Source organism: Mobula birostris, chromosome 5, assembly GCF_030028105.1.
Source record: "Mobula birostris isolate sMobBir1 chromosome 5, sMobBir1.hap1, whole genome shotgun sequence".
Lineage (NCBI taxonomy): Eukaryota > Metazoa > Chordata > Chondrichthyes > Myliobatiformes > Myliobatidae > Mobula > Mobula birostris.
The window spans coordinates 173,007,593-173,023,784 of NC_092374.1; the positions used below are offsets into that span (position 1 = coordinate 173,007,593).

A 16,192-nucleotide genomic window follows, 5' to 3' on the forward strand; every position below is an offset into this window, starting at 1 on the left:
AAAACAATAGCATTTGATGTTCTTGGGATATCAAGCAATAGTAAATCAAGACAACTGGACTTGCTTGTGTTGTCTAGAAGATGTTTCACCACTCATCCGAGAGGCTCCTTCCGGTGAGTGGCGAAACGTCTTCTAGACAACACGGCAAGTCCAGCTGCCTTGACTTACTACTGCTTGATATACAATGACCTGGATGACTGAGCCCCTTTATTGACATGATGTAACATCTTGTATTGCACCTCTCCCACTCCCCTAATCTGCAAAGAATCAAGTGTATTGTGAAGTAATCAACAGTTGTGGAATAGACCTGGTGAGAGCAGGGCAATATCTACTTTGAGAGATATTCATAAATCATGGGGTTTCATTACTCTAATTGGGGAAAAAAGTACTTTGTTTCTAAACAAGGAATGGATGGTAGGGTTTGAGGATAGGACTGCACCATTACCTTTATTGTGATGTAGTTTTTCAAAGATTTTGACATTTTTTCTTCACTTCCTTTCAAATGCAAATGTCCTAAAATAAAAGGAACATGCACACAATAGAGCTAATTTCTTTTCCAAATCAGGTAGCTGGAGTCAAGGCAACCAGAATGGATCACAAATGGTACTGTTACACTACTAAATTTACACTATTCCTTTTTCCTTGAACATCAGAGGGAAAGGGTTGAGAAAGGGCTGATTCTATATAATCCATTTTTAAAAAATATACCGTCAAAGACAGCCAACACTAAGGCCCAATCCAATTATAAATGCTCAATGGACAGCAGGAAGGATTAGAAGAAATACTTGAGAGAACATATTATGTTGTGGAATGGATGACCATACACAGTGAACCTGATGTGAAAACCACCATGGGATGGGATAATTTCTAAAGAGTATTACAAAAACTTTAGGTAATATAAGATTCAGAAGCAAGACCACAAGAAAATAGGAGTAGACCACGCAACCACTCAACTAACTCGCCATTTAGTATCATGGCTGATCTGCCCTTGGTCCCAAGCCAGTTCCAGCATGAAGGTCATTTAAAACTCTCAACTTCGTTGATGTTTCAAATATTTAGCTAGCGCCAACTTAAATATATCTAATGATTTGGCCTCCACCACCTTTGGGGACACTATCCTCAGAAAAAATGTCTACATACTTCAGTTTTAAACCACTGGAGCCTTATTCTGCAGCTAGTCTGTGCCTCTCCCACCAATGAAAACATTCCAACATCTACCCTGTCAAGTCTCCTTAGGATCTTATATATTTGATCAAAGTCACATCTCATTCTTCTAAACTCCAAGGAATACAGAACCAAACTGTCTAGTCTCTTCTGATAGGACAACCCTCATCCTTGAAATTGGCCTGGTAAATCCCCTCTGGACTGTCCCCAGTGCTGTTATATTCTTTCCTAGGCAAGGGAACCAAACTGACACACAACAGCCTGTATACTGTTTAAAAAATTGTTGCAAACTCCTCTCACATCAAAGGCCAATGTGCAGCGTTTACATTCAGATCATTTATTTGCACTGATATTTGAAGCAAGCTGAGTAAAACGGAAGTATTGATCTGATGTCCCAACACAGAGGCGGTCATTTGGCCCATCAAGTTTGTACCAGCTCTATGCAAAAACAATCCAGTTTATCCCATTCCCTCAGCCTTTCTCCACTGCTCGGCAAGTTCTTTCCCTTGGTTCCCTTCTGAATGATGCAAATGAATCTGACTCCACATCCCTGGCAATGGTTCTTATATCTTAAACACGATGTACTTTCCCATTCCTTGGTTCTTCCTTGTTGAATTGTACAATTTCTCTTCTACACTTAGCATTATTGCTCTTTTGACATTACCAGTCCTTGCCTTTGATCTATTATCTCCATGTTCTCACACAAGCTATGGCCTCACCTTTTTCCTGCCATTTTGTGCATTAAAAGGGATACATTTGTTGTAAATGTTAAATCTTTGAATATAGCTTATGCTCACTTACTTTAATGCAGCATTCTAACTTACCAATTCACTCATGCCTCATGACTTCATATTTTCCTTTGTTTAGATTTAAAACACTGGTCTTGGGTTGAACTAAGAATTACTTTCAATCTTTGTATAAAATTCTAATGTAATATAATACTTTCTCAAAGGTCTCTCAGACGATTAACTTTTTTCCATTACACAATTCTTCCAAAACTGATTGATCAATGTACTGATCTAGAAAACCATCTCTTACACACCATTAATTCACTCACGTCATGTAGTTAATTCAGTCTGCTCAGTCAATATGTAGATATAAAAATATTACGTTTGTCACATCAGCTCTAATAGTCATAGAGCACAGAAAAGGGCCCTTCATCCCATGTAGTCTATGGGAACCCATTCTTCTGCGTACTCCCATCTACCCATACCTAAACCAGAGCCCTCTATATCTGCTCATCCACGTATCTAACTTCTCTAAAACATTGCAATTGAACCTATAACTACCATGTCCACTGGCTGCTTATTCCACACTTGCATCACCCTCTGAGTGAAGACGTTCCCCTCAGGTTCACCTAAACCTATGACCTCTAGTTCTAGTTCTAATCTCACACAACCTCAAGGGGAAAGCCTGCAGGTATTTACCTTATCCATACCTCTCAATTTCGTGCACCTCTAAGGTGTTCCCTTATTATCCTATGCTCCAGGGAATAAATTGTTAAGCTGTTCAACCTTTCCCAAAGCTCAGATCCTCAAGCTCCAACATTTAGAAACAGAAACCCTACAGCACAATACAGACCCTTTGGCCCACAAAGTTGTGCCAAACATGTCCCTACCTTAGAAATTACTAGGCTTACCCAAAGCTCTCTGTTTTTCTAAGCTCCATGTACCTATCCAAAAGTCTCTTAAAAGACCCGACTGTATCCGCCTCCACCACTGCTGCCGGCAGCCCATTCCACGCACCACTCTCTGAGTAAAAAACTTACCCCTGACATCTCCTCTGTAGCTACTCCCCAGCACCTTAAACCTGTGCCCTCTTGTAGCAACCATTTCAGCCCTGGGAAAAAGCCTCTGACTATCCACACGATCAATGCCTCTCATCAGCTTATACACCTCTATCAGGTCACCTCTCATCCTCCGTCACTCCAAGGAGAAAAGACCGAGTTCACTCAACCTGTTTTCGTAAGGGATGCTCCCCAATCCAGGCAAATCTCCTTGTAAATCTCCTCTGCACCCTTTCTATAGCTTCCACATCCTTCCTATAGTGAGGCGACCAGAACTGAGCACAGTGCTCCAAGTGTGGTCTGACCAGGGTCCTATATAGCTGCAACATTGCCTCTCAGCTCCTAAATTCAATTCCACAATCAATGAAGGCCAATACACCATATGCCTTCTAAATCACAGAGCCAACCTGCACAGCTGCTTTGAGTGTCCTATGGACTTGGACCCCAAGATCCCTCTGATCCTCCACAATGCCAAAAGTCTTACCATTAATACTATATTCTGCCATCATATTTGACCTACCAAAATGAACCACTTCACACTTAACTGGGTTGGACTCCATCTGCCACTTCTCAGCCCAGATTTGCATCCTATCTATGTACCACTGTAACCTCTGACAGCCCTCCACACTATCCACAACACCTCCAACCTTTGTGTCATCAGCAAACTTACTAACCCATTCCTCCACTTCCTCATCCAGGTCACTTATAAAAATCACGAAGAGTAAGGGTCCCAGAACAGATCCCTGAAGCACAACACTGGTCACCGACCTCCATGCAGAATATGACCTGTCTACAACCACTCTTTGCCTTCTGTGGGCAAGCCAGTTCTGGATCCACAAAGCAATGTCCCCATGGATCTCATGCCTCCTTACTTTGTCCTTGTAAGTGTTCTTTGCATGCTTTCAAGCTTATATAAAACTCTACTTTTCTGATCTATACCATGCCTTGCATTCTTTATGTTTGAGAACCTACAGTATATACAACTACCAATATCTTCTACTCCATCTTGTTTCTTCACTCCCAATGTTACTTTTGATTTTCTAAGGATCCTTTCCAATCACTGACAAGAAAGCAAAGGTAAATAAACTGGGGGAAAAACAATTCAGCACAAGTGAAACAATTTGTGGTATCTTTTTGCCCCAGATTAAATCCAGATATAAAAGTGCTATAAACTGAATGAATAAATAAAATGGGGCAACACACACAAAATGCTGGTGGAACGCAGTGGGCCAGGCAGCATCTATAGGAAGTACAGTTGACGTTTTGGGCCGAGACCTTCATTTTCTATGAAAATGGATATGGGAAAGCCAGTGGATGTAGTGTACCTGGACTTCCAGAAAGCCTTTGGTAAGGCCCCACATAGGAGGTTAGTGGGCAAAATTAGAGCAAATGGTATTGGGGGTAGGGTACTGACATGGATGGAAAAAAATCCGTTGGCAGACAGGAAACAAAGAGTAGGGATTAATGGGTCTTTTTCAGAATGGCAGGCAGTGACTAGTGGGGTACCGCAAGGCTCAGTGCTGGGACCGCAGCTATTTACAATATACATTAATGATTTAGATGAAGGGATTAAAAGTAGCATTAGCAAATTTGCAGATGACACAAAGCTAGGTGGCAGTGTGAAATGTGAGGAGGATGTTATGAGAATGCAGGGTGACTTGGACAGGTTGGGTGAGTGGGCAGATGCATGGCAGATGCAATTTAATGTGGATAAATGTGAGGTTATCCACTTTGGTGGCAAGAACAGGAAGGCAGATTACTATCTGAATGGTGTCAAGTTGGGAAAAGGGGAAGTACAACGAGATCTGGGTGTCCTTGTTCATCATCAGTGACTGAAAGTAAGCATGCAGGTACAGCAGGCAGTGAAGAAAGGTAATGGCATGCTGGCCTTCATAACAAGGGGAGTTGAGTATAGGAACAAAGAGGTCCTTCTGCAGTTGTACAGGGCCCTGGTGAGACCACACCTGGAGTATTGTGTACAGTTTTGGTCTCCAAATTTGAGGAAGGACATTCTAGCTATTGAGGGCGTGCAGCGTAGGTTCACGAAGTTAATTCCCGGGGTGGCAGGACTGTCATATGTTGAAAGATTGGAGTGACTAGGCTTGTATACACTGGAATTTAGAAGGATGAGAGGGGATCTGATTGAAACATAAGATTATTAAGGGATTGGACACACTAGAGGCAGGAAACATGTTCCCGATGTTGGGGGAGTCCAGAACCAGAGGCCACAGTTTAAGAATAAGGGGTAGACCATTCAGAACAGAGTTGAGGAAAAACTTTTTCACACAGAGGGTTGTGGTTCTGTGGAATGCTCTGCCTCAGAAGGCAGTGGAGGCCAATTCTCTGGATTCTTTCAAAAAAGAGTTTGAGCTCTTAAACATCGCGGAGTGAAGGGATATGGGGAGAAGGCAGGAAAAGGGTACTGATTGTGGATGATCAGCCATGATCACAGTGAATGGCTGTGCTGGCTCGAAGGGCTGAAAAAATGGCCTACTCCTGCACCTATTGTCTATTATACAAATGGGGATCAAGGTAAGTTTAAACACTTGGACAAAATTAGAGATCACACATCTGTAAACATTTTATTGTTATTGGATTGAACACAAAAGTGTGGAAGACCATCATATTACTAGTTTCAATACACTTCTTGATGTCAATTCTACTCACTGAGAAAATGCTGGAAAGAGTAAAGAGGAAATTCACCAGGATATTGCCTGGATTGGAGGACTTTCTTAATGGAGAGGATGTGGATACACTGGACTTGTTTTCCCTGGAGTGAAGGAAGCTGAGGAGTGATCTAATAGAAGCAGATAGGATTACGAGAAGCCTAGATTCCAATTGGTTTTGCCATTATGGAAATATCAAAAACAAGAGGACAAAGGTTTACGGTGAGAGGGAAGTGTTTAAAGGGGATATGAAGGGTATATTTCTTTTACACAATGAGTGTTTGATATCCAAGATGTACTGTCAAAGCCGTCAGTGGAACCAGATACAATCACTATGGTTACGGGGCATCCTAACAGACATTTAAATAGACAAGGATATAGTCCTAAAACTGGTAGATGCTGGAATTAGTGTAGGTGGATATAAAGGTAGGCATGGATATGATGGGCTGAAGATTACGATCTTAAGATTAGCTATATTTGTCACATGTACTTCAAAACATATGAACCTGTGACCCATTTACAAATGATAATTATACATATATGATCTTCTACAACAAGAAACATGAACAGAAACTGAAAATGCGACCATCCAAACAGATAGGCTTGCAGGCCAGAGGGGTCAGTGGTATCTGATAACTGCATGTGTCTGCTGGTTACAATAACATCTCAAGTTGTCAACTCATTAGAAAGATAAAGGATTTTTTTTTTCTAATTATATGCATCCACTGGAAGTCATGTTAAAAATGTAAGTAGTTCATGATTAAAATGAAAGGTTAGAAGATTGTGCACACAGTTCCAAATAACCGATCCCACGTGTCACTGGAAACAGCCACCCTATATTGAACTAATACCCAAAGAGATACCAAAAATGCACACTCACAGTTAGCAGCAATTGCCTTTGCGTTTCCAATCAGGTACATACCAGAGTGTAAGAAGTAGTTTCCCCATTGCTCACACTGGTGGTAAGCCTCACACTGAGCAACCTCGTTCTCATGATGGGGAAAGGCCAGGTCTATTCCACCAGAATGGATGTCCAGTTGATTTCCAAAAACAGAGCTGTAAATGCCACATTGTTAGCTCACCATCTGCTATACTGGAAAATGCAAAATCATTCTCTCAATCAGCAGCATGCTGTGATACAGACTTCAAAAAGCATATTGATGAGCACAGCTTTTACCTACTAGGAAGTCAGACAGAAATAATAACTCAGTGTGCACAAAAGAAAGCTCATGGCCAAGCAATCATGAATGCTTTCCAGTATCTCCATGTGCCTATCCCTTCCACTACCTCCAGCCTTACAACCATTTAAAACCATGACTTGACTCTAATTCTATACTCATAGATCTGATTTCCACTGTTGGCTACATCTTCAGATCCTTCAGAACTCCCCTCTCCACTTTAACAGCTCTAAACTCCTTAGAGCAAATAAAAATCCACATGGTTCTGTGTTAAACTTTATTTATAACTTCTGTGCAATTCTTTAGTCCAATTTAGTACATCAGATTGATTTACTTAGAGATACATCATGGTAACAGGACCCAATGGTTCAATTAGCCCATGCTGCTCAGTTACACACAGGATCTATTAAGGGCAATACAGTAGCATAGTGGTTACAACACTTTACAGTACAGGTGACCAAGGTTCAATACCCACCATTGCCTGTCAGGAGTTTGTACCTTCTCCCCATGACCACATGGGTTTCCTCCAGGTGCTCCTATTTCCTCTCAAAGTCCAAAGACATATCAGTCCATAGGATAATTGGTCACTGTAATTTGTCCCAGAGTTTGGCCACGATCAAAGTGGATTGCTGGGGCAGTGCAGCTTGAAGGGCCAGAAGAGCCTGCTCCATGTTCTATCTCAATCAATAAATTAGTCCTGCTGACTTATACATCTTTGGAATGTGGGAGAAAACTAGAGTACTCTGAAAAATCCCACACAGTCATGGGGAGAATGTAGAAACTCCTTACAGATAGTGGCAGAATTGAACCCAGATCACTGCTGCTGAAACAGCACTACACTAATTATTGTGCTGCCCTAAATGTGTTACATAAACCTAACTTGTTGAATGATAGCATGCAAAGTCCCAACTGGAAGCAGGAAGTGTAAGTTTATGCTCCAGAAATTATCCCAAACAATTTCTGACAGCCACAATATTTAATTTCACTCCTTTCCTTTTTGAACTGTGACCAGTGTCTGGTTGCCGAAGTCCCAGGGCAGTACTGTCAGTGACAGATATATGATCGAACTGGAAAATACATGTTATAGTGGAAACTGTCTTTGTTCACGTGCAGAAGCCTTAAATTCCACAGCACCAGGTTCAAGAACAGCTCATCTCTTCAGCCACTCTGTTTTTGAACCAGCCAGCAAACTGTAGTCACTAGTTTAGCAACACTATGACCATGTTTATCAATTTACACTGAAACTGACTTTAGTTTTTGGTCAAAATTTTTTATTTGTTATACACAATTTTTATATTTTATATACACAATTATAATACCTAATTTCCCTCGGGATCAATAAAGTATATCTATCTATCTTATAAGGCTTCATGAAAGCTCTCGGCCCAAAACATCAACTGTTCATTTCTTTTCATTGGTGCTGCCCGATCCGCTGAGTTCCACAGCATTTATGTTAATATTTTTCTCGTGAATACTGCTTGCATGATGCTATGTGCCTGTGATACAGCTGCAAGTGAGTTTTTTCACTGCACCTGTGCATACATGTGCTTGTGCAAGTGTAAATAAACCTGACTTCAACTTTATTTCTGCTTTGTGCTATTGTGGGGTAGCATCCAAGTGTACAAGCCAAGCTAACCTTGCAACTGTCGAACACTCAATGTGCCAGCCAGGTCTACCATTTCCCCATGGGGATGGCCAAAATGGCTCCTCTGGTTTTGCTGTCTTCCACAAAGCAAAGTCCCTGCTGTGCCTTTTATCACTTTCATCTAGAAATCACAAATTTAAAAAAAAAAGAGGTCATTGAAATAATTCATTCTTTGCAGAACATCCTTTTTCCAGTCTTTGCCATATGACTCATTTACACATTTATACATTGTGGGGAATTTTCTCCTGTCCACTGTTCTCCCCCACCTTCCTGTTTCTGTTTTCCACAAAAAAAGAGCGTCAGGGTGGAAAATATGGGGTGATATGTGGGGTGACAACAGAATTGCACAGTGAGACAAAAGGGCAAATATCTATTTGATAAATGAAGCCGATGGTGGTGTTTTGTTTGCTGAGCCTTGAAATCGCTAAGTTCTGACAGATATACTTGCTTCATCTTTAGCCACAGGTGACGTACTGAAAGACTAAATGGTGGCTAATATTGTACTTTTATTTAAAAACAGCTGAAAATTCAAGCCAGAGAGCTCCAGGCCAACGAGCCGAAGTGGTGGGAAAGTTACAGGAAGGGACTTTGAGGGACAAGCTCCATCTACAATTGGAAAGTCAAGGGCTAATTATGGATAGTCCATAATTTGTGTGTAGGAAAGCATCTCACAAATCTAACTGAGCTTTCTGAAAAAAAGAGGGTTGACTAGGAAGGTGTGATGGATGGTGTTTAAATCTAATCTGTACGAACCCCATGGTGGGCTGGTACCAATTAGATTACATGAGATCTAGAGTAGACCAGCCAATTAGATACATAATTGACCAGCTCCTTGTGGAAGGAGTCACAGTGGGTTGTTGGAGGCCTGTGACCAGTGGTGTGCTGCAGGGAATTGGTGCTGGGTCCACTGTTGTTCGGCAAATATATTTACGACTTGGATGAGAATGTAGCTGGCATAGTAAGTATGCTTGCAGATAACAAGTTGCAGTGGTTGCGTCTCTGGCACTGAGACTGGACCCTCAGCTCAGAAGGGAAGGAGGGAAAAGAAGAGAGCAGTAGTGATAGGGCATTCCATAGTTAGGAGTACAGATAAAAGGTTCTGTAGGAGAGATCTAGAATCCCGGATGGTCTGTTGTCTCCCTGGTACCAGGGTCCGCGACATCTCGGATCAAGTTCTCAGTATTCTCAGGAAGGAGGGTGAGCAGCCAGATGTCGTGATCCATGTAGGGACCAGTGAAGTGGATAGGAAGGAGGAGGTGGTCCTGCAAAGAGATTAGGGAGTTAGGTGCAAAGTTGAAGGACAGGACCTCCAGGGTTGCAATATCAGGATTGCTACCTGTGCCACGTGCTAGTGAGGCTAGATATAGGAAGATAATGCAGCTAAATACGTGACTAAGGAGTTGGTGCAGGAGGGAGGGTCTCATGTTTCTGGACAATTGGGCCTTGTTCCAGGGAAGACGGGATGGGTTGCACCTGAACTGGAGGAGGACTAACATCCTTGAGGGAAGGTTTGCTAGTGCTGCTCCGGGGGGGGTTTAAACTAGATTTGCAGGGGGAGGGGAACCACAGTGTTAGAGCAGATAGTGAGGTGGAGGAGGATAAAGGTCATGCGAGAACTGCAAGTATAGTGCATGGAGTAAAGCCAGATCTAACAATATAAGTGAGGTTGATGTTCTGGAGCATGTTGATATTAAGGGAGAGGTGGTGTTGGGAGTTGTTGAAATACATTAGGACGGATACGTCCCCAGGGCCTGACGGAATATTCCCCAGGCTGCTCCATGAGGCGAGGGAAGAGAGTACTGAGCCTCTGGCTAGAATCTTAATGTCCTTGTTGTCCACGGCAATGGTACCGGAGGATTGGAGGGAGGCAAATGTTGTCCCCTTGTTCAAAAAAGGTAGTAGGGATAGTCTGGGTAATTATAGACCAGTGAGCCTTAAGTCTGTGGTGGGAAAGCTGTTGGAAAAGATTCTTTGAGATAGAATCTATGGGCATTTAGAGAATCATGGTCTGATCAGGGACAGTCAGCATGGCTTTGTGAAGGGCAGATTGTGTCAAACAAGCCTGATAGAGTTCTTTGAGGTGGTGACCAGGCATATAGATGAGGGTGGTGCAGTGGATGTGATCTATATAGATTTTAGTAAGGCATTTGACAAGGTTCCACATGGTAGGCTTATTCAGAAAGACAGAAGGCATGGGATCCAGGGAAGTTTGGCCAGGTGGATTCAGAATTGGCTTGCCTGCAGAAAGCAGAGGGTCGTGCTGGAGGGAGTACATTCGGATTGGAGGGTTGTGACTAGTGGTGTCCCACAAGGATCGGTTCTGGGACCTCTACTTTTCATGATTTTTATTAAGGACCTGGATGTGGGGGTAGAAGGGTGGGTTGGCAAGTTTGCAGATGACACAAAGTTTGATGGTGTTGTGGATAGTGTAGAGGATTGTCGAAGATTGCAGAGAGACATTGATAGGATGCAGAAGTGGGCTGAAAAGTGGCAGATAGAGTTCAACCCAGATAAGTGTGAGGTGGTACACTTTGGAAGGACAAACTCCAAGGCAGAGTACAAAGTAAATGGCAGGATACTTGGTAGTGTGGAGGAGCAGAGGGATCTGGGAGTACATGTCCACAGATCCCTGAAAGTTGCCTGACAGGTAGATAGGGTAGTTAAGAAAGCTTATGGGGTGTTAGCTTTCATAAGTGGAAGGATAGAGTTTAAGAGTCATGAGGTAATGATGCAGTGCTATAAAACTCTGGTTAGGCCACACTTGAAGTACTGTGTCTAGTTCTGGTCGCCTCACTATAGGAAGGATGTGGAAGCATTGGAAAGGGTACAGGGGAGACTTACCAGGATGCTGCCTGGTTTAGAGATAGAGTGGACAGCCAGCACCTCTTCCCCAGGGCATTACTGCTCAGTACAGAGGACATGGCTTTAAGGTAAGGGGTGGGAAGTTCAAGGGGGATATCAGAGGAAGGTTTTTTTTACTCAGAGAGTAGTTGGTGCGTGGAATGCACTGCCTGAGTCAGTGGTGGAGGCAGATACACTAGTGAAATTTAAGAGACTACTAGACAGGTATATGGAGGAATTTAAGGTGGGGGGTTATATGGGAGGCAGGGTTTAAGGGTCGGCACAACATTGTGGGCCGAAGGGCCTGTACTGTGCTGTACTATTCTATGTTAACACTAAAATGGTGGTATAGTGGACAGTGAAGAGGGTTATCCAAGATTACAATGGGATATAGTTCATCTGAGGAAGTGGGCCAAAGAATGGTAAGTGTTCAAATTAAACCAGAGCAGGACTCACATAGTAATTGGTAGGGCTCTAGAGAGTGTACATAGTTTCCAAAAACGGCAGGGTGCTGAAGGCGGTGTTTGGCACTCTTGCCTTCATCAGTGAGGGCTTTGAGTAGATGAGATGGGATGTCTTGATGCCACTGCACATATCATTGGTGAGAATGCACTTAAAGAGTTGGGCACGGTGTACTGTATAGTTCTGATCACCCAGCTATAGAAAAAATGTCATTAAGCAGGAAAGACTAGAGCAAAGATTGACAAGGATGTTACCAGGACTTGAGGGCTTGAGTTATAAGAAGGGGCTGGATACACTGGGAGTTTTTACCCTGAAGTATAGGAGGCTAAGGGATAACACTTTTCAAATGATGTCAACCCTTAGCCATCATTATTGATAGTCTGGGGGAGGAGGGGGTCATCGGTAAGGTAAATGGTCACAATTGTTTATTCTCAGTGTGGGGGGAGTACAAAACTAGAGGACATAGATGAGAGGAGATTTAAAAGTTACTTTGTCAGCAACACATCAGGATGACTTTAGAAAGAGACAGCTACACTTCAGCCTGCATCAGCAAGAATGGGATGGTGAAGGTAAAGAGCCAAAAGGCTGCCGGGCAGAAGAAGGGGAAGTGGGTACACTACTGTTTCACCAGGAGAGCAGATGAGGCAGCAGCAGGTAAGGTGGTACTAGGGGCACCCAGAAAAGCACAAAGCCAACAAATAAAATAACAAGGTTAAAGTCCAAATCAGTGAACTAAACTATTCTAACCCACTTTAACAATGTCATCACTTAGACACAGCGAAAGGCCTCAACACATCTTGCTGTGCAGACAAAAAAGTGCAAATCAGCCAATGAGCCAAATAAGTGGGAAGTCCAGCTCAGTTTTACAGTACGTTTATGATGCTTAAAGTTCTTTTTGAATTACCACAAATTTAAATAAAGAAAGATTGGAGCACAACAACTCCTGGTCTTAGTTTTTGGAGCAAATTAATAGCAGATTATTTTCACATCTACCTTGACTGATTCAAGTTAACGGACTGTGGAGAACGAGCACAGTTCACAGTTCAACAATCGACTCATTCTCATTCATCATTTCCAAACGAGAAGGAAACAACTATGATACCTGCAGGAATCTATTACCTCATATTGTGAATTTAGACCATAAGACCATAAAAGGGTATTTTGCAGATAAAAGCAACTGGAAAATAGCAATCCTGTTCTCTACTCTATTGCTGACCTTTCTTTGTCCTTTACCATCCTTCCATAAGTTTATAAGCAAATAGACTTCTAAATCTTGTTACTCCACTAAAAGGTCACTCATCTCAGTGTGACTGCAGTACTCATCAAGATGAGATATTACAGCAATTGACCAAGCTTCCCCTAATAGCACGTCACAAAGCAACCACCTCTACCACCTTAAATAACCAGGGTAGCATGCTCACAGGTTATGGAACTTGTTCACCTGCAGAATTCACTCCCTCATTCTTTCTGCCTCTACTTCACTGGCCTCGATTTTGATCACCTCTCCCAATATCCTCTTCCCTGGAAATATATTGTTGTTTCATCATCTTTGAGTCAAATTCCTGAAAAGTCTTAACCAAACCATAGATAGTAGCACTTTTAAGGTAGCACTATCAACTTCCAACAGGTCACTAAGGATGTGTGTAAATGTGGACTTTGCCAACAATACCAACATCAACCACAAATTAAGCAAAAACAACAGAAAATATGCTCAGCATCAACCCCCCCCCCATGATCTGCTGAGAGTTTCTAGCATTTCTGTTTTCTTGTTAGATTTCTATCATCTACCATTTTTTTTTCTGCCTCAGATGCTTGTAAATAGATTTTCACTGAAGCAAGCCATCTCCATTCAACGGACAAAGCTTGCAGTTTGCATCAGAGTTAATCCACATATTCTTTGAGAACTGTGCCCCATTTAATCATCTTGGTCAACATCTGCTTGATACAGACCTCTCTTTACTTACCATAGTTCCTCCACATTGCAATTGCATTCACATTTTAGTGAGGCTATTTCAGTTATCAGGTGCCTGAATAACCTTTACTCATTCACTCAAGTTCTGAACACCAACTCATCCTTCCCATTTCATTCTATTGGAAACACTGGCCTCATACCACTCTTCCCAAACCCTCACTCTAGCCCTTTCCCTCTTTCTAGCCTCCGGTTCACCATGCCTCGCCCAATTTAAATTACTCTACCACAGAGAGGAGTCTCTTAAGCTGCCTAAGTCCATTTTGGTATCCTAATGAAGAGAAATGCAATGAATACATACCTAATTCTCCAGTGACTTGATCACACACTTTGGCAAACTTTCCATAACGATCACCAATAGATTGGATGTCAAAATACACATTTCCTGAAAAAAAAATCAAGTGATTTTCTTAGTAAATTGAAATCACACAACTGGTGAGGTTATGAGAGTCCTTGTATTGCAGTCACTTAATTACAGTGGCATGCCAAAGTTTGGATACCCCTGGTCACAATTTCTGTTACTGTGAATAGATAAGCGAGTAAAAGATGACCTGATTTCCAAAAGATGACACATTTCTTTAATATTTTAAGCAAGATTACTTTTTTCATTTCCATCTTTTACAGTTTCAAAATAACAAAAAAGGAAAAGGGCCCAAAGCAAAAGTTTGGGCATCCTGCGTGGTGAGTACTCAGTAACACCCCCTTTGGCAAGTATCACGGCTTGTAAAGGCTTTCTGTAGCCAGCTAAGAGTCTTTCAATTCTTGCTTGGGGGATTTTTGCCCATTCTTCCTTGCAAAAAGCATCTGGTTCTGTGAGATTCTTGTGCCGTCTTGCATGCACTGCTCTTTTGAGGTCTATCCACAGATTCTCGATGATGTTTAGGTCAGAGGACTGTGAGGGCCATGGCAAAACCTTCAGCTTGCGCCTCTTGAGGTAGTCCATTGTGGATTTTGAGGTGTGTTTAGGATCATTGTCCTGTTGTGGAAGCCATCCTCTTCTCATCTTCAGCTTTTTTTACAGACGGTATGAAGTTTCCTTCCAGAATTTGCTGGTATTTAATTGAATTCATTCTTCCCTCTACCAGTGAAATGTTCCCTGTGCCACTGGCTGCAACACAAGCCCAAAGCATGATTGATCCACCCCGTGTTTAACAGTTAGAGAGGTGTTCTTTTCATGAAATTCTGCACGCTTTTTTCTCCAAAAAATACCTTTGCTCATTGCGGCCAAAAAGTCCTATTTTAACTTTATCAGTCCACAGAACTTGTTTCCAACATGTATCAGGCTTGTTTAGTTGTTGCTTTGCAAACTTCTGATGCTGAATTTTGTGGTGAGGGCGCAGGAAAGGTTTTCTGCTGATGACTCTTCCATGAAGGTCATAATTGTGCAGGTGTCGCTGCACAGTAGAACAATGCATCACCACTCCAGAGTCAGCTAAATCTTCCTGAAGGTCTTTTGCAGTCAAACGGGGGTTTTGATTTGCCTTTCTAGCAATCCTATGCGCAGTTCTCTTGGAAAGTCTTCTTGGTCTTCCAGACCTCAACTTGACCTCCACCGTTCCTGTTAACTGTCATTTCTTAATTACATTACAAACTGAGGAAACGGCTACCTGAAAATACTTTGCTATCTTCTTATAGCCTTCTCCTGCTTTGTGAGCATCATTTATTTTAATTTTCAGAGTGCCAGGCAGCTGCTTAGAGGAGCCCATGGCTGCTGATTGTTGGGACAAGGTTTGAGGAGTCAGGGTATTTATAAAGCTTTGAAATTTGCACCACCTGGCCTTTCCTAATGATGACTGTGAACAAGCCATAGCCCTAACAAGCTAATTAAGGTCTGAGACCTTGGTAAAAGTTATCTGAGAGCTCAAATCTCTTGGGGTGCCCAAACTTTTGCATGGTGCTTTTTCCCCCCCAACTCTAAAATTGTACAAAACAAAAATAATACACTAGTCTTGCTTAAAATGTTGAAATCTTTAACTTTATGACTTTTGGAGATCAGTTCATCTTCTACTCAACTTAACTATTCACAGTAACAGAAACTTTTGCATGCCACTGTAATACTTTGACAAAATGATATTGAAATGCATATAGTTGTAAAGAAACATCACCTTGAACAACATGCTGTGGCCATTAGGCACACAGTGTCTGTTCTAGTTCTTTCACAGAGCTCTCCTGGAATAGGAATTTGATAAAGCTTGGAGCTCTCCAGAAAAAGATCACCGTCCATTTGATTTGACAGTCATCTGAAATCTGCGCTCCCTGGGTACCAGCACACCTGGCTTTTCCCATTTACTCCAATCAAACCCTTCATTAATTTTGATCAACTGTAATAAATCCCTCCACAAAAACAAGAACACAATAATTATAGAAGAGATTCTGCAGATGCTGGAAATTATTATTTATTAGTGTGCTGTAAAGGGTAAATTAAACCTATGACGATGGGCAGTGCTATTATCTTAAACATTTTGTCTCTCTAAACCCTGT

The 16,192-nt window shown here is 42.0% G+C and overlaps 1 protein-coding gene across 5 annotated transcripts in view; it reads right to left on the reverse strand.

Moving 5' to 3' along the window:
* Positions 1 to 16,192, reverse strand: part of cars2 (cysteinyl-tRNA synthetase 2, mitochondrial) — a 58,830-nt gene that overhangs the window by 31,905 nt on the left and 10,733 nt on the right. For all 5 annotated transcript variants that reach the window (XM_072258889.1, XM_072258888.1, XM_072258891.1 and 2 more), the window contains exons 6-9: positions 14,013 to 14,096; positions 8,431 to 8,560; positions 6,539 to 6,672; positions 446 to 513 (exon numbers count right to left, since the gene is read on the reverse strand). In XM_072258889.1, coding sequence (XP_072114990.1) covers positions 446 to 513; positions 6,539 to 6,672; positions 8,431 to 8,560; positions 14,013 to 14,096 — 416 coding nt within the window. The remainder of the gene's footprint in view (positions 1 to 445; positions 514 to 6,538; positions 6,673 to 8,430; positions 8,561 to 14,012; positions 14,097 to 16,192) is intronic.